General features: G+C 47.3%; 1 protein-coding gene across 3 annotated transcripts in view; it reads right to left on the bottom strand.

Moving 5' to 3' along the window:
- Positions 1 to 26,723, bottom strand: part of slc25a16 (solute carrier family 25 member 16) — a 386,688-nt gene that overhangs the window by 88,420 nt on the left and 271,545 nt on the right. For all 3 annotated transcript variants that reach the window (XM_068002782.1, XM_068002781.1, XM_068002783.1), the window contains one exon: positions 8,755 to 8,818. In XM_068002782.1, coding sequence (XP_067858883.1) covers positions 8,755 to 8,818 — 64 coding nt within the window. The remainder of the gene's footprint in view (positions 1 to 8,754; positions 8,819 to 26,723) is intronic.

The raw sequence follows: 26,723 nt of genomic DNA, 5'->3' as shown, positions 1-26,723 counted from the left end.
TATGTCCTTCAGGACTCGGCCAGCTTGGTCAGTAGTGGTGCTACCGAGCCACTCTTAGTGATGGACATTGAAATCCCCCACCCAGAGTACATTTTGTGCCCTTGCTACCCTCATTGATTCCTCCAAGTGGTGCTCAACATGGAGGAGGACTGATTCATCAGCTGAGGGAGGGCGGTAGGTGGTAATCAGCAGGAGGTTTCCTTGCCCATGTTTAACCTGATTCCATGAGATTTCATGGGGTCTGGAGACAATGTTGAGGACTCCCAGGGCCACTCCCTCCTGACTGTATATCACTGTACCGCCACCTCTGGTGGGTCTGTCCTGCCGGTGGGACAGGACATACCCAGGGATGGTGATGGAAGAATCTGGGACGTTGGCTGAAAGGTATGATTCTGTGAGTATGGCTATATCAGGCTGTTGCTTGACTAGTCTGTGGGACAGCTCTCCCAATTTTGGCACAAGTCCCCAGATGTTCGTGAGGAGGACTTTGCAAGGTCGACTGGGCTTGGTTTGCCTTTGTCGTGTCCGGTGCCTAGTGGTCAGATGCTGGGTGGTCCGTCCGGTTTTATTCTCATCATGACTTTTTTTAGCGAGATTTTACAACTGAATGGCTTGCTCGGCCATCTTTAAGCCATGTTTCTGTAATAGTTAAGATATCATACTGCCACATGTCTCTCTGTGTCCTCAGCTCATCTGAATATTCCTTGCATTGAGGTAAATGCATTTAAACACTGCCAAACTCTGTTGTTTATTTTCTAACCTTTGTTCCCTCTGCCTTCCAGACTCACTAATTTTCTGCCTTCCATTTCCAGTTCTGACTTTATCCCATCTGAATCCACACTCAGGTTCCCATCCCCCTGCCAAGCTAGTTTAAATCCTCCCCGAAAGCACTCGCAAACCTCCCCGCGAGGATACTGGTCCCGGCCCTGTTGAGTTGCAACCCGTCTGCCTTGTACAGGTCCCACCTTCCCTAGAACCGGTCTCAATGCCCCAGGAATCTAAAGCCCTCCCTCCTTGCACCACCTTTGCAGCCACGTATTCATCTGCTCTATCCTCCTATTTCTATTCTCACTAGCGCGTGGCACCGGGCGTAATCCGGAGATTACTACCTTTGAGGTCCTGCTTTTTAATCTTTTTCCTAACTCCTTAAACTCTGCCTGCAGGACCTCATCCCTCTTTCTACCTATGTTGTTTGTCCCGATATGAACCACGACCTCTGGCTGTTCACCTTCCCCCTCCAGAATGTTCTGCAACCTCTCAGTGACATCCATGACCCTGGCACAAGGGAGGCAATATACCATCCTGGAATCACGTCTGCGGCCGCAGAGCCTGTCTGCTCCCCTAACGATGGAATCCCCTACCACTATTGCTCTCCCAACCTGTCTCCTCCCTCCCTGTGCAGCTGAGCCCTGTACAGAACTGAATACTGGTTAGAGAGTGAGATGCCCTCAGGGGACTCCTGAACTACTTGCCTGGTCCTCCTTGTCTGTCCGGCGGTCACCCAGTCCCTCTCTGTCTGTACTCTCTTAATCTGTGGGGTGGCCACTTCCTGAAACGTGCTATCCACGAAACTCTCAGCCTTGCAGATGCACTGATAATGCAGCAGGGGCAGTCGCTTGGAACAGGATAGATATAGAAAGCATGTAGGAACATGGAGAAGTTATGTGAAAGCAATTAAAGGGCATTATGAAAGGGGAGAATAGGGTCGTAACAGAGTCGTTGGATGAACAGCAACAAGCTTTGGTGTCTTTGAAGGAGATTGTTGACAACTTTCGGCGGACTCAGGAGAAAATTAATGAAGTAATAAGTGACACAGTAACATCGAAGACTCAAATCTCCAAAGGGATCATGTGTAATATGTATGGCGCGTTTATGCTGTCACAGGTACAAAAGGGATTGGAAGATGTTGAGAACAACTGTATCCCTTCTTTTATAACTGATGTTGTAGATAAATGGACTGATGATAATGGAGAAAACCATTGTAATATTAGACCCTGGGATCTGTATACCCAGCGAAACACTCCTGTGAAGGGTGGAAAGAAGGATAAGTTGTTGGTGTGACTATTGCTATTCCACGCCTTTCACCTGATCAGAAGTCCCTTAAGGTCTTTAAGGTGAAGTTCTCAATTTATCTTGCAGTACTCTGATCAAGGGCACATGTCACCCAGAACAGTGTCCAGCTTGTGGTTCCACCCTAGATGAGCATTCCCCTAACTGTACAGTTAGTATTTAAAGATGGAAATTGGGACGAGCAAGACACGGATACATGGGACGAGGTCGTTACTGTGTGATGACATCGGACTTCGGATGGGTTCAACGGGCCGAATGGCCTCCTTCTGTGCTGTAACCATTCTATGATTCCATGACTTGGCTTACTGCCATGGGAAGCAAGACTGCCCTGAATTTACTCCATCCTTCTACTTTACCCCTGAGTTAGCTATGAGAATTGCAAGTTCAATCTTGATCCCAGTAAATGTTCATAATGCTACGGAGATTCAGGTGGAAATCGGTTTAAGGGAGGAAGCCCAGAAGGTGATTATACAGTTTGGCCATCCGATTCCACCGCTGTCACTGAGTCTTAAAACTATACTTGAACGGGCGGTCACACCAGAGTGCCACCTACATGATCTACAAGGAAATGAGGCCGTAGAAAGAGATATAGGGCAGCGAGGGGAACATAAGTGGTGGCAAACAGTCTATGAAGTGGGACAGCATCCTTTGGCTAGAATTCTCTCACAGGTTTTAATTCTTAGCTAGTTTGTTCTTATTGTAATTGCTATCTTAACGCTTTGTGCAGTACCTTCAATGTATAAAAAGCTGAATATGCAAATAGTTATACTGCGCTACTGAGCCATGAACTAAAGCTGGGATTGGAATGAGGAATAATCCTGTAGGCTCAAAAGAAGGAAGAGGTAAGAAAAGCATTATACAGGCTTTTCTGCTGAATAAGGCCTTCTGTTCTCTGTTGTTAGAATCAACAGGCTTTTTGGAACCTCGTATAAATAATGCACCCTTGAGTAATGAGAGACCCTGTCTCCATTCTTATCTCATGTTTATAAGACGGTTTAAGGGATGCCTGGTGATGTCAGGTATTGTACATTATCTGGAATGTGCAGGGAGTAAATCAGATGGCTGAGAGCCAAGAAACAGAGAAATTATGATAATAGATATCATCATCATGATCGAGCTCCAAGGGAGCCGGAGCCCAGAATGGCCCCTACACGAACGGTCACACGAGAGATCAGGAGAGTTAGGACCCAGGAAGGAGTCCCAACAGGAAGAGACTGAGGGAGGGAATGTAACCTTTTAGACTGGGGGAGAGAGAATCTAACTTTAGACTGGGGGAGAGAGAGAATCTAACTTTAGACTGGGGGAGAGAGAATCTAACTTTAGACTGGGGGAGAGAGAGAATCTAACTTTAGACTGGGGGAGAGAGAATCTAACTTTAGACTGGGGGAGAGAGAATCTAACTTTAGACTGGGGGAGAGAGAATCTAACTTTAGACTGGGGGAGAGAGAATCTAACTTTAGACTGGGGGAGAGAGAGAATCTAACTTTAGACTGGGGGAGAGAGAGAATCTAACTTTAGACTGGGGGAGAGAGAATCTTACTTTAGACTGGGGGAGAGAGAATCTAACTTTAGACTGGGGGAGAGAGAATCTAACTTTAGACTGGGGGAGAGAGAATCTTACTTTAGACTGGGGGAGAGAGAATCTAACTTTAGACTGGGGGAGAGAGAATCTAACTTTAGACTGGGGGAGAGAGAGAATCTAACTTTAGACTGGGGGAGAGAGAGAATCTAACTTTAGACTGGGGGAGAGAGAGAATCTAACTTTAGACTGGGGGAGAGAGAATCTAACTTTAGACTGGGGGAGAGAGAATCTTACTTTAGACTGGGGGAGAGAGAATCTAACTTTAGACTGGGGGAGAGAGAGAATCTAACTTTAGACTGGGGGAGAGAGAATCTAACTTTAGACTGGGGGAGAGAGAGAATCTAACTTTAGACTGGGGGAGAGAGAATCTAACTTTAGACTGGGGAGAGAGAATCTAACTTTAGACTGGGGGAGAGAGAATCTAACTTTAGACTGGGGGAGAGAGAGAATCTAACTTTGGACTGGGGGAGAGAGAATCTTACTTTAGACTGGGGAGAGAGAATCTAACTTTAGACTGGGGGAGAGAGAGAATCTAACTTTAGACTGGGGGAGAGAGAATCTAACTTTAGACTGGGGGAGAGAGAATCTAACTTTAGACTGGGGGAGAGAGAATCTAACTTTAGACTGGGGGAGAGAGAGAATCTAACTTTGGACTGGGGGAGAGAGAATCTAACTTTAGACTGGGGGGGAGAGAGAATCTAACTTTAGACTGGGGGAGAGAGAATCTAACTTTAGACTGGGGGAGAGAGAGAATCTAACTTTAGACTGGGGGAGAGAGAGAATCTAACTTTAGACTGGGGAGAGAGAATCTAACTTTAGACTGGGGGAGAGAGAGAATCTTACTTTAGACTGGGGGAGAGAGAGAATCTAACTTTAGACTGGGGGAGAGAGAGAATCTAACTTTAGACTGGGGGAGAGAGAATCTTACTTTAGACTGAGGGACAGCGAATCTAACTTTGTACAGGGGCAGAGTGCGAACCTAACTTTACAGCTGGAGGAGTGAATCTAACTGCAATACTTGGTATATTACTGATAATGGATCACACTGCAATACCTGGTATATTACATATAATTTCTAATACTGCAATACCTGATATTTTACTGATAATTGATAATACTGCAATACTTGGTATATTACTGATAATTAATATCATTGCAATAGCTGGTATATTACTGATAATCATTAACACTGCAATACCTGGTACATTACTGATAATAGATAACACTGCAATACCTGATATTTTACTGATAATTGATAATACTGCAATACTTGGTATATTACTGATAATATCATTGCAATAGCTGGTATATTACTGATAATCAATAACACTGCAATACCTGGTATTTTACTGATAATTGATAACACTGCAATACCTGGCATATTATGTGGCATTTAATAAAGTACCACATAACAGACGTTTTGGAAAAAAGAAGCACATGGGATTAAAGGGACAGTGGTAACTTGGGTGCGTAATTGGCTAAGGGATAGGTTGCAGAGAGTAGTGGTGAACGGATGGCTTTGTAAATAGGGGCACTGAATACAAAAACAAAGGAAGTTATGCTAAACCTTTACAAATCACTGGTTAGGCCTCAGCTGGAGTATTGTGTCCAATTGTGGGCAGCACACTTTAGGAAGGATGTCAAGGCCTTGGAGAGGGTGCAGAGGAAGTTTACCAGGGATGAGGGACTTCAGTTATGTGGAGAGATTGGAGAAAATGCTAGAATCTATTATGAAGGATGTGATAACTGGACACTTAATGCCCCACACAGGAGATTGGTGAACAAAGTTAGAGCACATGGAATTGGGGGTAATATACTGGCATGGATTGAGAATTGGTTAACAGACAGAAAACAGAGAGTAGGAATAAACGGGTCTTTTTCAGGTTGGCAGACTGTGACTAGTGGGGTACCGCAGGGATCAGTGCTTGGACCCCAGCTATTCACAATATATATCAATGATTTGGATGAGGGGACCAAATGTAATATTTCCAAGTTTGCTGATGACACAAAACTAGGTGGGAATGTGAGTTGTGAGGAGGATGCAAAGAGGCTTCAAGGGGATACAGACAGGCTAAGTGAGTGGGCAAGAACATGGCAGATGGAATATAATGTGGAAAAATGTGGAAGTTATCCACTTTGGTTGGAAAAACAGAAATGCAGAGTATTTTTTAAATGGTGAGAGACTGGGAAATGTTGATGTTCAAAGGGACCTGGGTGTCCTTGTACATGAGTCACTGAAAGCTAACATGCAGGTGCAGCAAGCAATTCGGAAGGCAAAGGCAAATGGTATGTTGGCCTTTATTACAAGAGGATTTGAGTACAGGAGTAAAGATGTCTTACTGCAATTATATAGGGCCTTGGTGAGACTGTACCTGGAGTATTGTGTACAATTTTGGTCTCCTTACCTAAGAAAGGATATACTTGCCATAGAGGAAGTGAAACAAAGGTTCACCAGACTGATTCCTGGGATGGCGGGACTGTCGTATGAGGAGAGATTGAGTAGACTAGGCCTGTATTCTGTAGAGTTTAGAAGAATGAGAGGTGATCTCATTGAAACATACAAAATTCTTGCAGGGCTCGACAGGGTAGAAGCAGGGAGGATGTTTCCCCTGGCTGGGGAGTCTAGAACCAGGGGTCACAGTCTCAGAATAAGGGGTAGGCCATTTAGGACTGAGATGAGGAGAAATTTCTTCACTCAGAGGATGTTGAATCTTTGGAATTCTCTACCCCAGAGGGCTGTGGAGGCTCAGTCATTGAGTACATTCAAAACAGAGATCGATAGATTTCTAGATATTAAAGGCATCAAGGGATATGGGGATAGTGCAGGAAAATGGAGTTGAGGTCGAAGATCAGCCATGATCTTATTGAATGGCGGAGGAGGCTTGAGGGCCGGATGGCCTACTCCTGCTCCTAATTCTTATGTTCTTAAGTTGGGATTGTTCTCCTTAGAGCAGAGAAGGTTAAAGGGAGACCTAATAGAGGTATTCAAAATTATGAGGGGTTTTGACAGAGCAAGTAGGGAGAAACTTTTTCTCTGGCAAATGGGTCAGTAACAAGAGGTCGTAGATTTAAAATAATTCGCAAAAGAACTATAGGGGAAATGAGGAGAGATTTCTTTCGCACAGAGGGTTGTTAAAATCTGGAATGCATCATCTGAAAGCAGGTTCCATAGGAACTTTCAAAAGGCAATTGGACATGTACTTCAAAAGGACTAATTTGCAGGGTCCTGGGGAAAAAGCCGGGGTGTGGGACTAAATTGGACAACTCTTTCAAAGAGCCGGCTTGGAACATGTAGTGCTGAAGTTCTCTGCTCCAGAACTAGCCGTGCCTCTAGCCAAGCTGTTCCAGTACAGCTACAACACTGGCATCTACCCGACAATGTGGAAAATTGCCCAGGAATGTCCTGTCCACAAAAAGCAGGACAAATGCAACCCGGCCAATTACCGCCCCATCAGTCTACTCTCAATCATCAGCAAAGTGATAGGAGGAGTCGTCAATAGTGCTATCAAGCAACACTTACTCACCAATAATCAGCTCACTGATGCGCAATTTGAGATCAGTCAGGACCATTTGGCTCCAGACCTCATTACATCCTTTGTCCAAACAGGACAAGGTAAGGTGAGAGTGACTGCCCTCTACTTCAAGGCAGCATTTGACCGAGTGTGGCACCAAGGAGCCCTCATTAAACTGAAGTCAATAAAACTTTCCAGTGGCTGGAGTCATACCGAGCACCAAGGAAGATGGTAGTGGTTGTTGGAGGCCAATCATCTCAGCCCCAGGGCATTGCTGCGGGAGTTCCTCAGGACAGTGTCTTAGGCCCAACCATCTTCAGCTGCTTCATCAATGACCTTCCCTCCATCTTAAGGTCAGAAGTGGGGATGTTCACTGATGATTGCACAGTGTTCAGTTCCATTCACAACCCCTCAGATAATGAAGCAGTCCGTGCCCGCATGCAGCAAGACCTGGGCAACATCCAGGCTTGGGCTGATAAATGGCAAATAACATTCGCGCCAGACAAGTGCCAGGCAATGATCATCTCCAACAAGAGAGAATTCAACCACCTCCCCTTGACATTCAACAGCATTACCATCGCCGAATCCCCCACCATCAACATCCTGGGGGTCACCATTGACTAGAAACTCAACTGGACCAGCCACATAAATAGCGTGGCTACAAGAGCAGGTCAGAGGCTGGGTATTCTGCAGCGAGTGACTCACCTTCTGACTCCCCAAAGCCTTTCCACAATCTACAAGGCACAAGTCAGGAGTGTGATGGAATACTCTCCACTTGCCTGGATGAGTGCAGCTCCAACAATGCTCAAGATGCTCGACACCATCCAGGACAAAGCAGCCCGCTTGATTGGCACCCCATCCACCACCTTAAATATCCACTCCCTCCACCACCAGTGCTCCATAGTTACAGTGGGATCTATCTACAAGATGCACTGCAGCAACTCACCAAGGCTTCTTCGACAGCACCTCCCAAACCGGCAACCTCTACCACCTAGAAGGACAAGGGCAGCAGGCACATGGGAACAACACCACCTGCACGTTCCCCTCCAAGTCACACACCATCCCAACTTGGAAATATATCGCCGTTCCTTCATCGTCGCTGGGTCAAAATCCTGGAACTCCCTTCCTAACAGCACTGTGGGAGAACCACACGGACTGCAGCGGTTCAAGAAGGCAGCTCACCACCACCTTCTCAAGGATAATAAGGGATGGACAATAAATGCCAGCCTTGCTAGCAATGTCACATCCCGAGAATGAATAATAAAAAAATATGTAAAGCCAGGCAGGAATTTTAAATATAATACGTTGGGAGAGGTAGAGCAAGTGTCGGTCAGGGAGGGTGGGGTAATGGGCAATCAAAGGTATGGGCCAAATGGCAACCCCAGCCAAGGGAAAAAATTATTATTCCTCCTTCATATGAATTAAGAATATTTAAACAATGACGACTTTTGATTCTTGGCATTACAAACTGCTACCATTGATATTTTGGTATGCATTGACATGCATTTTTGTAATTTTTGGCAATTTTTGAATGTTCATTACACAATCTGCACTGGAAATTCATCTGGATTTCAAAAGAAAATGAATTACCTGCCATGGATCCAGCCAGTAATCGATGAATGTGCCCAGATATGCCTAGTTTGCCAATCAAAAGCTGTACAAAATAAAATAAAGATTCTTTTATTCACAATTCTAAGCACTCAAAATCCTTCCTAATCCCTGCCAAAAGGCACTCACAACACAACATGAACAACCCAACACACCGAGAAACACCCGGTGCGCCGAGAGACACACGACGTACAGTGAGACACCCAGTACGCCGTGAGACACCTGGTACGCCGTGAGATTCCCAGTACGCCGTGAGACACCTGGTACGCCGTGAGATTCCCAGTACGCCGTGAGACACCTGGTACGCCGTGAGATTCCCAATACGCCGTGAGACACCCAGTACGCCATGAGACACCCAGTAAGCCGTGAGACACCTGTTATGCCGTGAAATACCCAATAAGCCGTGAGACAACCAGTTCGCTGTGAGACACCCAATATGCCGTGAGACACCTGGTGCATCGTGAGACAGCCAGTACGTGGAGAGACCGCCGGTACGCCAAGAGACGGTCGGTACACCGAGAGACACCCGGTACAGTGGCAAACACCCAGTACACCGGGAACATTCAGTACACCGGGAAACAATTGGTACAGCGGGACACACCCGGTACGCCAAGAAACACACAATACTTCACGGGACACACGGGACACCCTGTGCACCGGGAAACACTCAGTACACCGGGTCACACCTGTTACGCCGTGAATCACCCGATACGCCAGGGAACACCCTGCGCACTGGGACACATCCTGCACAGCAGGAAACACCCGGTACACCATACAACGATCGGCACACCGTGAGACACTCAGTTCACCACACAGCATCCGGTACACCAGGAAGCACCCAGTACAACGGGAATCACCAAGTACACCGGGAAACACCCAGTACACCGGGAAAACCCTGTAGACCGGGACGACACCTAGTACACCGGGAAACACTCACAACACGGCGACACGCTCACAACATCGGGACACAATCAATATACTGGGACGACACCCAGTACACCGGGACGACACCCAGTACACCGGGACACACCCAGTGCATCGGAACACACCCAGTACACCGGGACACACCCAGTACACCGGGACACACCCAGTACACCGGGACACACCCAGTACACCGGGAAACACTCACAACACCGGGACACACCCAGTGCATCGGGACACACCCAGTACACCGGGACACACCCAGTACACCGGGACACACCCAGTACACCGGGAAACACTCACAACACCGGGACACACCCAGTACACCGGGACACTCCCAGTACACCGGGACACACCCAGTACACCGGGACACACCCAGTACACCGGGAAACACTCACAACACCGGGACACACCCAGTGCATCGGGACACACCCAGTACACCGGGACACACCCAGTACACCGGGACACACCCAGTACACCGGGAAACACTCACAACACCGGGACACACCCAGTGCATCGGGACACACCCAGTACACCGGGACACACCCAGCACACTGGGAAACACTCACAACACCGGGACACACCCAGTACACCGGGACACACCCAGTACACTGGGAAACACCCAGTACACCGGGAAACACTCACAACACCGGGACACACCCAGTACACCGGAACACACCCAGTACACCGGGAAACACCCAGTACACCGGGAAACTCTCACAACACCGGGACACACCCACTGCATCGGGACACTCCCAGTACACCGGGGCACACCCAGTACACCGGGAAACACTCACAACACCGGGACACACCCAGTACACCGGGACACACCCAGTACACCGGGAAACACTCACAACACCGGGACACACCCAGTACACCGGGACACACCCAGTACACCGGGAAACACCCAGTACACCGGGAAACACTCACAACACCGGGAAACACTCACAACACCGGGACACACCCAGTACACCGGAACACACCCAGTACACCGGGACACCCAGTACACCGGGACACACCCAGTACACCGGGACACACTCACAACACCGGGACACACCCAGTACACCAGGACACACCCAGTACACCGGGACACACCCAGTACACCGGGACACTCTCACAACACCGGGACACACCCAGTACAACGGGACACAACCAGTACACCGGGACACACTCACAACACCGGGACACACCCAGTACACCGGGACACACCCAGTACACCGGGACACACTCACAACACCGGGACACACCCAGTACACCGGGACACACCCACTGCATCGGGACACACCCAGTACACCGGGAAACACCCAGTACACCGGGAAACACTCACAACACCGGGACACTCCCAGTACACCGGGAAACACCCAGTACACCGGGAAACACTCACAACACCGGGACACACCCAGTACACCGGGACACATCCAGTACACCGGGAAACACCCAGTGCATCGGGACACACCCAGTGCATCGGAACACACCCAGTACACCGGAACACACCCAGTACACCGGGAAACACCCAGTGCATCGGGACACACCCAGTGCATCGGGACACACCCAGTACACCGGGAAACACACACAACACCGGGAAATACTCACAACACCGGGACACACCCAGTACACCGGGAAACACTCACAACACCGGGAAACACTCACAACAGCGGGACACACCCAGTACACCGGGAAACACCCAGTACACCGGGACACACCCAGTACACCGGGACACACCCAGTACAGCGGGACACACCCAGTACCGGGACACACCCAGTACAGCGGGACACACCCAGTACCGGGACACACCCAGTACACCGGGACACACCCAGTACACCGGGACACACCCAGTACCGGGACACACCCAGTACACCAGGACACACCCAGTACACCGGGACACACTCACAACACCGCGACACACCCAGTACACCGGGAAACACTCACAACACCGGGACACACCCAGTACACCGGGAAACACTCACAACACCGGGACACACCCAGTACACCGGGACACATCCAGTACACCGGGACACACCCAGTGCATCGGAACACACCCAGTACACCGGAACACACCCAGTACACCGGGACACACCCAGTACACCGGGAAACACCCAGTGCATCGGGACACACCCAGTGCATCGGAACACACCCAGTACACCGGGACACACCCAGTACACCGGGAAACACCCAGTACACCGGGACACACCCAGTACACCGGGAAACACCCAGTACACCGGGAAACACCCAGTACACCGGGACACACTCACAACACCGGGACACACCCAGTACACCGGGAAACACCCAGTGCACCGGGAAACACTCACAACACCGGGACACACCCAGGACACCGGGACACACCCAGTACACCGGGAAACACACACAACACCGGGAAATACTCACAACACCGGGACACACCCAGTACACCGGGAAACACTCACAACACCGGGAAACACTCACAACAGCGGGACACACCCAGTACACCGGGAAACACCCAGTACACCGAGACACACCCAGTACACCGGGACACACCCAGTACAGCGGGACACACCCAGTACCGGGACACACCCAGTACACCGGGACACACCCAGTACACCGGGACACACCCAGTACCGGGACACACCCAGTACACCAGGACACACCCAGTACACCGGGAAACACCCAGTACACCGGGAAACTCTCACAACACCGGGACACACCCAGTACACCGGGACACACCCAGTACACCGGGAAACACCCAGTACACCGGGAAACTCTCACAACACCGGGAAACACCCAGTACACCGGGAAACTCTCACAACACCGGGACACACCCAGTACACCGGGACACACTCACAACACCGGGACACACGCAGTACACCGGGACACACCCAGTACACCGGGAAACACTCACAACACCGGGACACACCCAGTACACCGGGACACACCCAGTGCATCGGGACACACCCAGTGCATCGGAACACACCCAGTACACCGGGACACACCCAGTACACCGGGACACACCCAGTACACCGGGACACACCCAGTACACCGGGAAACACTCACAACACCGGGACACACCCAGTACACCGGGACACCCAGTACACCGGGACACACCCAGTACACCGGGACACACGCAGTACACCGGGAAACACTCACAACACCGGGACACACCCAGTACACCGGAACACACCCAGTACACCGGAACACACCCAGTACACCGGGACACACCCAGTACACTGGGAAACACCCAGTACCGGGACACACCCAGTACACCGGGAAACTCTCACAACACCGGGACACACCCAGTACACCGGGACACACCCACTGCATCGGGACACACCCAGTACACCGGGAAACACCCAGTACACCGGGACACACCCAGTACACCGGGACACACTCACAACACCGGGACACACCCAGTACACCGGGAAACACTCACAACACCGGGACACACCCAGTACACCGGGACACACCCAGTACACCGGGAAACACTCACAACACCGGGAAACACTCACAACACCGGGACACACCCAGTACATCGGGACACACCCAGCACACCGGGAAACACTCACAACACCGGGACACACCCAGTACATCGGGACACACCCAGTACACCGGGACACACCCAGTACACCGGGAAACACCCAGTACACCGGGAAACACCCAGTACACCGGGACACACTCACAACACCGGGACACACCCAGTACACCGGGAAACACTCACAACACCGGGACACACCCAGTACACCGGGACACACCCAGTACACCGGGAAACACTCACAAGACCGGGAAATACTCACAACACCGGGACACACCCAGTACACCGGGAAACACTCACAACACCGGGAAACACTCACAACAGCGGGACACACCCAGTACACCGGGAAACACCCAGTACCGGGACACACCCAGTACACCGGGGCACACCTAGTACACCGGGACGCCACCCAGTACACCGGGGCACACCTAGCACACCGGGACGCCACCCAGTACACCGGGGCGCCACCCAGTACACCGGGACACACCTAGTACACCGGGAAACACCCAGTTCACCGGGACCACACGCAGTACACCAGGAAACACTCACAACATCGGGATACGCTCACAACACCGGGACACAATCAATATACTGGGACGACACCCATTTCACCGGGACACACCCAGTACACATTGAGACACCGGTACACCGTAAAATACCCTGTGTACCATATAACACTCAGCATAAGGTGAGACACTCGGGACACCATGAATTACCCGGTACACCAAACAACAATCTGATACACCTGTACACCATGCGACACCCGGGATCCCGTGAGACACTCAGAACCTGGATTCGTGTCATACCAACTAATATCATCAGTACCTATGTCAGTCTCACATTGATTAATATCATCATTACATGTAACATGGAAACATAGACATAGAAAATAGGAGCAGGAGTAGGCCATTCGGCCCTACGAGCCTGCTCCACATTCAATATGATCATGGCTGATCCTCTATCTCAATATTCCCACTCTCTCCCCATACCCCTTGATGCCTTTTGTGTCTAGAAATCTATCTATTTCCTTAAATATATTCAGTGACTTGCCCTCCACAGCCTTCTGTGGTAGAGAATTCCACAGGTTCACCACCCTGAGTGAAGAAATTTCACCTCATCCCAGTCCTAAATGTTCCACTCCATATCCTGAGACTGTGACCCCTCGTTCGAGAACCCCCAGCCAGGGGAAACATCCTCCCTGCATCCAGTCTGTCTAGCCCTCTCAGAATTTTATATGTTTCAATGAGATCCCCTCTCATTCTTCTAAACTCGAGTGAATACAGGCCGAGTCGACCCAATCTCTCCTCATACGACAGTCCTGCCATCCCAGGAATCAGTCTGGTGAACCTTCGCTGCACTCCCTCTATGGCAAGTATATCCATTCCTAGGTAAGGAGACCAAAACTGCACACAATACCCCAGGTGTGGTCTCACCAAGGCCCTGTATAACTGCAGTAAAGACAGCCTTGCTCCTCTACACAAATCCTCTTGCAATGAAGGCCAACATACCATTTGACTTCCTAACTGCTTGCTGTACTTGCATGTTTGCTTTCAGTGACTGGTGTATAAGGACACCCAGGTCCCTTTCTACATCAACATTTCCCAATCTATCACCGTTTAAATAATACTCTGCCTTTCTGTTTTTCCTTCCAAAGTGGATGACTTCACATTTATCCAAGTTATACTGCATCTGACATGTATTTGCCCACTCACTCAACTTGTCTAAATCGCCTTGAAGCCTCTTTACATCCTCCTCACAACTCACAATCCCACCTAGTTTTGTATCGTAAGCAAACTTGGAAATATTACATTTGGTTCCATCATCCAAATCATTGATATATATTGTGAATAGCTGGGACCCAAGCACTGATCCCTGCGGTACCCCGCTAGTCACCCCCTGCCACCTCGAAAAAGACCCATTTATTCCTACTCTCTGTTTCCTGTCTGTTAACCAATTCTCAATCCACGCCAGTATATTCCCCCCAATCCCATGTGCTTTAATCTTGCACACTAACCTCTTATGTGGGATTTTATCAAAGGCCTTCTGAAAATTCAGATACACCACATCTACTGGTTCTCCCCAATATATTCTACTAGTTACACCCTCAAAAAACTCCAGTAGGTTTGTCAAACACGATTTCCCTTTCATAAATCCATGTTGACTTTGTCTAATCTCATTGATATTTTCGAAGTGTTCTGTTATCACATCCTTTATAATAGACTCTAGCATTTTCCCTACGACTGATGTTAGGCCAACCGGTCTGTAGTTCCCTGTTTTCTCTCTCACTCCTTTTTTAAATAGCGGGATTACATTTTCCACCCTCCAATCTGCAGGAACTGCTCCAATATCTATAGAATTTTGGGAGATGACAACTAATGCATTCACCATTTCCATGACTACCTCTTTTATTACTCTGGGATGCAGATTATCAGGACCTGACAATTTATTGGCTTTCAGTCCCATTAATTTCTCCAGCACTATTTTTTTACTAATACTAATTTCCTTTAATTCCTCCTTTTCACTGGACCCTTGGTTCCCTGGCATTTCAGTCTCACACTAATATCATCAGCACCTGTATCAGTGTCCCACTGACTAATATCATCAGCACCTGTATCAGTGTCCCACTGACTAATATAATCAGCACCTGTATCAGTGTCCCACTGACTAATATCATCAGCACCTGTATCAGTCTCACACTGACTAATAACATCAGCACCTGTATCAGTCTCACACTGACTAATATCATCAGCACCTGTATCAGTCTCACACTGACTAATATCATCAGCACCTGTATCAGTCTCACTCGGACCAATATCATCAGCACCTGTATCAGTGTCCCACTGACTAATATCATCAGCACCTGTATCAGTCTCACACTGACTAATAACATCAGCACCTGTATCAGTCTCACACTGACTAATATCATCAGCACCTGTATCAGTCTCACACTGACTAATATCATCAGCACCTGTATCAGTGTCCCACTGACTAATATCATCAGCACCTGTATCAGTGTCCCACTGACTAATATAATCAGGACCTGTATCAGTCTCACACTGACTAATATCATCAGCACCTGTATCAGTCTCACACTGACTAATATCATCAGCACCTGTATCAGTCTCACACTGACTAATATCATCAGAACCTGTATCAGTCTCACACTGACTAATATCATCAGGACCTGTATCAGTCTCACACTGACTAATATCATCAGCACCTGTATCAGTCTCACACTGACTAATATCATCAGGACCTGTATCAGTGTCCCACTGACTAATATCATCAGCACCTGTATCAGTATCACACTGACTAATATCATCAGCACCTGTATCAGTCTCACTCGGACTAATATCATCAGAACCTGTATCAGTGTCCCACTGACTAATATCATCAGCACCTGTATCAGTATCACACTGACTAATATCATCAGCACCTGTATCAGTCTCACTCGGACTAATATCATCAGAACCTGTATCAGTCTCACTCGGACTAATATCATCAGCACCTAGAGTCATAGAGAGTCATAGAGTTATACAGCACGGATAGAGGCCCTTCGGCCCATCGTGTCCGCGCCGGCCATCAGCCCTGTCTACTCTAATCCCATATTCCAGCATTTGGTCCGTAACCTTGTATGCTATGGCATTTCAAGTGCTCATCCAAATGCTTCTTGAATGTTGTGAGGGTTCCTGCCTCCACAACCCTTTCAGACAGTGAGTTCCAGACTCCAACCACCCTCTGGGTGAAAAAGTTCTTTCTCAAATCCCCTCTAAACCTCCCGCCTTTTACCTTGAATCTATGTCCCCTTGTTATAGAACCCTCAATGAAGGGAAAAAGCTCCTTAGTATCCATCCTATCTGTGCCCCTCATAATTTTGTACACCTCAATCATGTCCCCCCTCAGCCTCCTCTGCTCCAAGGAAAACAAACCCAATCTTCCCAGTCTCTCTTCATAGCTGAAGCGCTCCAGCCCTGGTAACATCCTGGTGAATCTCCTCTGCACCCTCTCCAAAGCGATCACATCCTTCCTGTAGTGTGGCGACCAGAACTGCACACAGTACTCCAGCTGTGGCCTAACCAGTGTTTTATACAGCTCCATCATAACCTCCTTGCTCTTATATTCTATGCCTCGGCTAATAAAGGCAAGTATCCCATATGCCTTCTTTACCACCTTATCTACCTGTTCCGCCGCCTTCAGGGATCTGTGAACTTGCACACCAAGATCCCTCTGACCCTCTGTCTTGCCTAGGGTCCTCCCATTCATTGTGTATTCCCTTGCCTTGTTAGTCCCTCCAAAGTGCATCACCTCGCACTTTTCCGGGTTAAATTCCATTTGCCACTGTTCCGCCCATCTGACCAACCCATCTATATCATCCTGCAGACTGAGGCTATCCTCCTCGCTATTTACCACCCTACCAATCTTTGTATCATCAGCGAACTTACTGATCATACCTTTTACATTCATATCCAAGTCATTAATGTAGACCACAAACAGCAAGGGACCCAGCACCGATCCCTGTGGTACCCCACTGGCCACAGGCTTCCAGTCACAAAAACAACCTTCGGCCATCACCCTCTGCCTTCTGCCACTAAGCCAGTTTTGTATCCAAAGTGCCAAGGCACCCTGGATTCCATGGGCTCGTACCTTCTTGACCAGTCTCCTGTGGGGGACTTTATCGAAGGCCTTACTGAAATCCATGTATACCACATCCACTGCGTTACCCTCATCCACACGCCTAGTCACCCCCTCAAAAAATTCAATCAAATTAGTCAGACATGATCTTCCCTTGACAAAGCCATGTTGACTATCCCTGATTAATCCTTGCTTCTCCAAGTGGAGACTAATTTTGTCCTTCAGAATTTTTTCCAATAATTTTCCTACCACTGATGTTAGGCTCACTGGCCTGTAGTTCCCCGGTTTTTCCCTACTCCCCTTCTTGAATAATGGTATTACATTAGCAGTTCTCCAGTCCTCTGGCACATCCCCTGTGGCCAGAGAGGTTCTGAATATATGTGTCAGAGCCCCCGCAATCTCCTCCTTTGCCTCACACAGCAGCCTGGGATACATTTCGTCCGGGCCTGGGGATTTATCCATTTTTAGACCTGCTAAAACCGCCAATACCTCCTCCCGCTCGATGTTAATATGTTCGAGTATATCACAGTCCCCCTGCCGTATTTCTATGTCAACGTCGTCCTTCTCCATAGTGAAAACAGATGCAAAAAATTCATTTAGAACCCCTCCTACATCTGCCGGCTCCACACACAGATTGCCATTTTTGTCCCTAATGGGCCCTATTTTTTCCCTAGTCATCCTCTTACCCTTAATATACTTATAAAACATCTTAGGATTTTCCTTTATTTTGCTCGCCAGTGTTATTTCATGGCCCCTCCTTGATCTCCTAATTTCTTTTTTAAGTATCCCCCTGCACTTTTTGTACTCCTCTAGGGCTTCCTCCGTCTTTAGCCTTTTGTATCTGCCAAAAGCCCTCCTTTTTTTCCTAATCCATTCTCGTATATCCCCTGACATCCAAGGTTCCCTGGAGTTCTTGGAACCACCCTTGACCTTTACGGGAACATGTTGCCATTGTATGGTCTCAATCTCCCTTCTGAAAGACTCCCATTGCTCTGATGCGGATTTTCCTACAAGCAGCTGATCCCAGTCCATTTTGGCCAGATCCTGCCTTATCCTATTAAAATCAGCCTTCCCCCAATTTAGAACCTTTATTTCCGGCCCCTCCCTGTCCTTTTCCATGACCACCTTAAATCTCACCGAATTATGGTCACTGTCACCAAAGTGCTCACCTACTAGCACTTCTTCCACTTGGCCGGCCACATTCCCTAGAATTAGGTCCAGTACCGCCCCCTCTCTTGTCGGACTTTCTACATGCTGGCTCAAAAAGCTCTCCTGGATGCACGTTAAGAATTTTGTACCCTCTAAGCCTTTTACACTCTGAGTATCCCAGTTAATATTGGGGAAGTTGAAATCCCCCACTATTATTACCCTATTATTTGCACAATTTTCTGAGATTTGCCTGTATATCTGTTCCTCTATCTCCCTCTGACTGTTTGGGGGCCTATAGTACACTCCCATCAAAGTGCTTGCCCCCTTTTTGTTTTTAAGCTCCACCCATATGGCCTCATTAGAGGAAACTGCTAATATATCATCCCTCCTTATGGCAGTAATTGATTCTTTAATTAATATTGCGACCCCCCCTCCTCTTATACCTCCCCCTCTGTCTCGCCTGAAGATTCTGTACCCCGGAATATTGAGCTGCCAGTCTTGCCCCTCCCTCAACCATGTCTCTGTGACAGCAACAATATCATACTCCCATGTGTTTATCAACACCTTCAGTTCATCCACCTTATTCGCAAGACTCCTTGCATTAAAATAGATGCCATCCAGCCTTGCCCTCACATATTTGCCCTGTCTTCCAAGCTGACTTGTTTTTTTCTCTATATTTGGCTGCACATCACCCCCTATTGTAGCTCCACTCTGTATCCCATCCCCCTGCCAAGTTAGTTTAAACCCCCCCCAACAGTGCTAGCAAACCTCCCCGCAAGGATATTTGTCCCGCTCTGGTTCAGGTGCAACCCGTCCGACTTGTACAAGTCCCACCTTCCCCAGAAGCAGGCCCAGTGATCCAGGAAACTGAAACCCTCCCTCCTGCACCAACTCTTTAGCCACGCATTCATCTGTTCTATCCTCCTATTTCTATACTCACTAGCCCGTGGCACTGGGAGTAATCCAGAGATTACAACCTTTGAGGTCCTGCTCTTTAATCTGCTACCTAGCTCCCTAAATTCTTGATGCAGGACCTCATCTCCCTTCCTACCTATGTCGTTGGTCCCAATGTGGACCACGACCTCTGCCTGCTCACCCTCCCCCTTGAGAATGCCCTGTAGCCGCTCAGTGACATCCATGACCCTGGCACCAGGGAGGCAACAAACCATCCTGGAGTCACGTTTACGGCCACAGAAACGCCTGTCTGTTCCCCTTACGATAGAATCCCCTACCACTATAGCTCTTCCACTCTTTTTCCTCCCAGCCTGTGCAGCAGAGCTACCCCTGGTGCCAGGAAGTTGGCTGCTGCTGCCTTCCCCTGATAAGTCATCCCCCTCAACAATATCCAAAGCGGTATATTTGTTTGAGAGGGGGACGGCCACAGGGGACCCCTGCACTGCCTGCCTGCTATTCTTACTCTGCCTGGTGGTCACCCAATTACTTCCTGCCTGTACAACCTTTACCTGCGGTGTGACCATCTCACTAAAAGTGCTATCCACGACGTTCTCAGCATCGCGAATGCTCCTTAATGAATCCATCCGCAGCTCCAGTGCCGCAATGCGGTTTTTCAGTAGCTGTATCAGTCTCACTCGGACAAATATCATCAGGACCTGTATCAGTCTCACTCGGACTAATATCATCAGCACCTGTATCAGTCTCACACTGACAAATATCATCAGGACCTGTATCAGTCTCACACTGACTAATATCATCAGAACCTGTATCAGTCTCACTCGGACTAATATCATCAGCACCTGTATCAGTCTCACTCGGACTAATATCATCAGCACCTGTATCAGTCTCACACTGACTAATATCATCAGAACCTGTATCAGTCTCACTCGGACTAATATCATCAGCACCTGTATCAGTCTCACACTGACTAATATCATCAGCACCTGTATCAGTCTCACACTGACTAATATCATCAGCACCTGTAACAGTGTCCCACTTACTAATATCATCAGAACCTGTATCAGTCTCACAAGGACCAATATCATCAGCACCTGTATCAGTCTCACACTGACTAATATCATCAGCACCTGTATCAGTCTCACACTGACGAATATCATCAGCACCTGTATCAGTCTCACACTGACTAATATCATCAGCACCTGTATCAGTCTCACACTGACTAATATCATCAGCACCTGTATCAGTCTCACACTGACTAATATCATCAGAACCTGTATCAGTCTCACTCGGACTAATATCATCAGCACCTGTATCAGTCTCACTCGGACTAATATCATCAGCACCTGTATCAGTCTCACACTGACTAATATCATCAGAACCTGTATCAGTCTCACTCGGACTAATATCATCAGCACCTGTATCAGTCTCACACTGACTAATATCATCAGCACCTGTATCAGTCTCACACTGACTAATATCATCAGCACCTGTAACAGTGTCCCACTTACTAATATCATCAGCACCTGTATCAGTCTCACACGGACTAATATCATCAGCACCTGTATCAGTCTCACACTGACTAATATCATCAGCACCTGTATCAGTCTCACACTGACGAATATCATCAGCACCTGTATCAGTCTCACACTGACTAATATCATCAGCACCTGTATCAGTCTCACACTGACTAATATCATCAGCACCTGTATCAGTCTCACACTGACTAATATCATCAGCACCTGTATCAGTCTCACACTGAATAATATCATTAGCACCTGAATCAGTCTCACACTGACTAATATCATCAGCACCTGTATCAGTCTCACACTTACTAATATCATCAGCACCTGTATCAGTCTCACACTGACTAATATCATCAGCAGCTATATCAGTCTCACACGGACTAATATCATCAGCACCTGTATCAGTCTCACACTGACTAATATCATCAGCACCTGTATCAGTCTCACACGGACGAATATGATCAGCACCTGCATCAGTCTCACACTGACTAATATCATCAGTACCTGTATCAGTCTCACACTGACTAATATCATCAGCACCTGTATCAGTCTCACACTGACTAATATCATCAGCACCTGTATCAGTCTCACACTGACTAATATCATCAGCACCTGTATCAGTCTCACACTGACTAATATCATCAGCACCTGTATCAGTCTCACACTGACTAATATCATCAGCACCTGTATCAGTCTCACACTGACTAATATCATCAGCACCTGTGTCAGTGTCACACTGACTAATATCATCAGCACCTGTATCAGTGTCCCACTGACTAATATCATCAGCACCTGTATCAGTGTCCCACTGACTAATATCATCAGGACCTGTATCAGTCTCACACTGACTAATATCATCAGCACCTGTATCAGTCTCACACTGACTAATATCATCAGCACCTGTATCAGTCTCACTCGGACTAATATCATCAGCACCTGTATCAGTCACACTCGGACTAATATCATCAGAACCTGTATCAGTCTCACTCGGACTAATATCATCAGCACCTGTATCAGTCTCACTCGGACTAATATCATCAGGACCTGTATCAGTCTCACTCGGACTAATATCATCAGCACCTGTATCAGTCTCACACTGACAAATATCATCAGGACCTGTATCAGTCTCACACTGACTAATATCATCAGAACCTGTATCAGTCTCACTCGGACTAATATCATCAGCACCTGTATCAGTCTCACTTGGTCTAATATCATCAGCACCTGTATCAGTCTCACACTGACTAATATCATCAGAACCTGTATCAGTCTCACACTGACCAATATCATCAGCACCTGTATCAGTCTCACTCGGACTAATATCATCAGCACCTGTATCAGTCTCACACTGACTAATATCATCAGTACCTGTATCAGTCTCACACTGACTAATATCATCAGCACCTATATCAGTCTCACTCGGACTAATATCATCAGCACCTGTATCAGTCTCACTCGGACTAATATCATCAGCACCTGTATCAGTCTCACACTGACTAATATCATCAGCACCTGCATCAGTCTCACACTGACTAATATCATCAGCACCTGTATCAGTCTCACACTGACGAATATCATCAGCACCTGTATCAGTCTCACACTGACTAATATCATCAGCACCTGTATCAGTCTCACTCGGACGAATATCATCAGCACCTGTATCAGTCTCACACTGACTAATATCATCAGCACCTGTATCAGTCTCACACTGACTAATATCATCAGCACCTGTATCAGTCTCACACTGACTAATATCATCAGCACCTGTATCAGTCTCACACTGACTAATATCATCAGCACCTGTATCAGTCTCACACTGACTAATATCATCAGCACCTGTATCAGTCTTACACTGACTAATATCATCAGCACCTGTATCAGTCTCACACTGACTAATATCATCAGCACCTGTATCAGTATCACACGGACTAATATCATCAGCACCTGTATCAGTCTCACACTGACTCATATCATCAGCACCTGTATCAGTCTCACACTGACTAATATCATCAGCACCTGTATCAGTCTCACACTGACTAATATCATCAGCACCTGTATCAGTCTCACACGGACGAATATGATCAGCACCTGTATCAGTCTCACTCGGACTAATATCATCAGTACCTGTATCAGTCTCACACTGACTAATATCATCAGCACCTGCATCAGTCTCACACTGACTAATATCATCAGCACCTGTATCAGTCTCACACTGACTAATATCATCAGCACCTGTATCAGTCTCACACTGACTAATATCATCAGCACCTGTATCAGTCTCACACTGACTAATATCATCAGCACCTGTATCAGTCTCACACTGACTAATATCATCAGCACCTGTGTCAGTGTCACACTGACTAATATCATCTGCCTGAGGAAGGAGAAAATCTGCGAAAGCTTGTGAATTTAAAATAAAATTGCTGGACTATAACTTGGTGTTGTAAAATTGTTTACTAATTTCATCAGCACCTGTATCAGTGTCCCACTGACTAATATCATCAGCACCTGTATCAGTGTCCCACTGACTCATATCATCAGGACCTGTATCAGTCTCACACTGACTAATATCATCAGCACCTGTATCAGTCTCACTCGGACTAATATCATCAGCACCTGTATCAGTCTCACTCGGACTAATATCATCAGAACCTGTATCAGTCTCACTCGGACTAATATCATCAGCACCTGTATCAGTCTCACTCGGACTAATATCATCAGGACCTGTATCAGTCTCACTCGGACTAATATCATCAGCACCTGTATCAGTCTCACACTGACAAATATCATCAGGACCTGTATCAGTCTCACACTGACTAATATCATCAGAACCTGTATCAGTCTCACTCGGACGAATATCATCAGCACCTGTATCAGTCTCACTTGGTCTAATGTCATCAGCACCTGTATCAGTCTCACACTGACGAATATCATCAGAACCTGTATCAGTCTCACACTGACCAATATCATCAGCACCTGTATCAGTCTCACTCGGACTAATATCATCAGCACCTGTATCAGTCTCACACTGACTAATATCATCAGTACCTGTATCAGTCTCACACTGACTAATATCATCAGCACCTGTATCAGTCTCACTCGGACTAATATCATCAGCACCTGTATCAGTCTCACTCGGACTAATATCATCAGCACCTGCATCAGTCTCACACTGACTAATATCATCAGCACCTGTATCAGTCTCACACGGACGAATATGATCAGCACCTGCATCAGTCTCACACTGACTAATATCATCAGTACCTGTATCAGTCTCACACTGACTAATATCATCAGCACCTGTATCAGTCTCACACTGACTAATATCATCAGCACCTGTATCAGTCTCACACTGACTAATATCATCAGCACCTGTATCAGTCTCACACTGACTAATATCATCAGCACCTGTATCAGTCTCACACTGACTAATATCATCAGCACCTGTATCAGTCTCACTCGGACTAATATCATCAGCACCTGTGTCAGTGTCACACTGACTAATATCATCAGCACCTGTATCAGTGTCCCACTGACTAATATCATCAGCACCTGTATCAGTGTCCCACTGACTAATATCATCAGGACCTGTATCAGTCTCACACTGACTAATATCATCAGCACCTGTATCAGTCTCACACTGACTAATATCATCAGCACCTGTATCAGTCTCACTCGGACTAATATCATCAGCACCTGTATCAGTCACACTCGGACTAATATCATCAGAACCTGTATCAGTCTCACTCGGACTAATATCATCAGCACCTGTATCAGTCTCACTCGGACTAATATCATCAGGACCTGTATCAGTCTCACTCGGACTAATATCATCAGCACCTGTATCAGTCTCACACTGACAAATATCATCAGGACCTGTATCAGTCTCACACTGACTAATATCATCAGAACCTGTATCAGTCTCACTCGGACTAATATCATCAGCACCTGTATCAGTCTCACTTGGTCTAATATCATCAGCACCTGTATCAGTCTCACACTGACTAATATCATCAGAACCTGTATCAGTCTCACACTGACCAATATCATCAGCACCTGTATCAGTCTCACTCGGACTAATATCATCAGCACCTGTATCAGTCTCACACTGACTAATATCATCAGTACCTGTATCAGTCTCACACTGACTAATATCATCAGCACCTGTATCAGTCTCACTCGGACTAATATCATCAGCACCTGTATCAGTCTCACTCGGACTAATATCATCAGCACCTGTATCAGTCTCACACTGACTAATATCATCAGCACCTGCATCAGTCTCACACTGACTAATATCATCAGCACCTGTATCAGTCTCACACTGACGAATATCATCAGCACCTGTATCAGTCTCACACTGACTAATATCATCAGCACCTGTATCAGTCTCACTCGGACGAATATCATCAGCACCTGTATCAGTCTCACACTGACTAATATCATCAGCACCTGTATCAGTCTCACACTGACTAATATCATCAGCACCTGTATCAGTCTCACACTGACTAATATCATCAGCACCTGTATCAGTCTCACACTGACTAATATCATCAGCACCTGTATCAGTCTCACACTGACTAATATCATCAGCACCTGTATCAGTCTTACACTGACTAATATCATCAGCACCTGTATCAGTCTCACACTGACTAATATCATCAGCACCTGTATCAGTATCACACGGACTAATATCATCAGCACCTGTATCAGTCTCACACTGACTCATATCATCAGCACCTGTATCAGTCTCACACTGACTAATATCATCAGCACCTGTATCAGTCTCACACTGACTAATATCATCAGCACCTGTATCAGTCTCACACGGACGAATATGATCAGCACCTGTATCAGTCTCACTCGGACTAATATCATCAGTACCTGTATCAGTCTCACACTGACTAATATCATCAGCACCTGCATCAGTCTCACACTGACTAATATCATCAGCACCTGTATCAGTCTCACACTGACTAATATCATCAGCACCTGTATCAGTCTCACACTGACTAATATCATCAGCACCTGTATCAGTCTCACACTGACTAATATCATCAGCACCTGTATCAGTCTCACACTGACTAATATCATCAGCACCTGTGTCAGTGTCACACTGACTAATATCATCTGCCTGAGGAAGGAGAAAATCTGCGAAAGCTTGTGAATTTAAAATAAAATTGCTGGACTATAACTTGGTGTTGTAAAATTGTTTACTAATTTCATCAGCACCTGTATCAGTGTCCCACTGACTAATATCATCAGCACCTGTATCAGTGTCCCACTGACTCATATCATCAGGACCTGTA

This window comes from Heptranchias perlo, chromosome 21 (genome assembly GCF_035084215.1).
Source record: "Heptranchias perlo isolate sHepPer1 chromosome 21, sHepPer1.hap1, whole genome shotgun sequence".
NCBI classification, from domain to species: Eukaryota; Metazoa; Chordata; class Chondrichthyes; order Hexanchiformes; family Hexanchidae; genus Heptranchias; species Heptranchias perlo.
The sequence above is the reverse complement of the archived record's forward strand: the minus strand, read 5'-3'. Positions and strand labels throughout refer to the sequence as shown.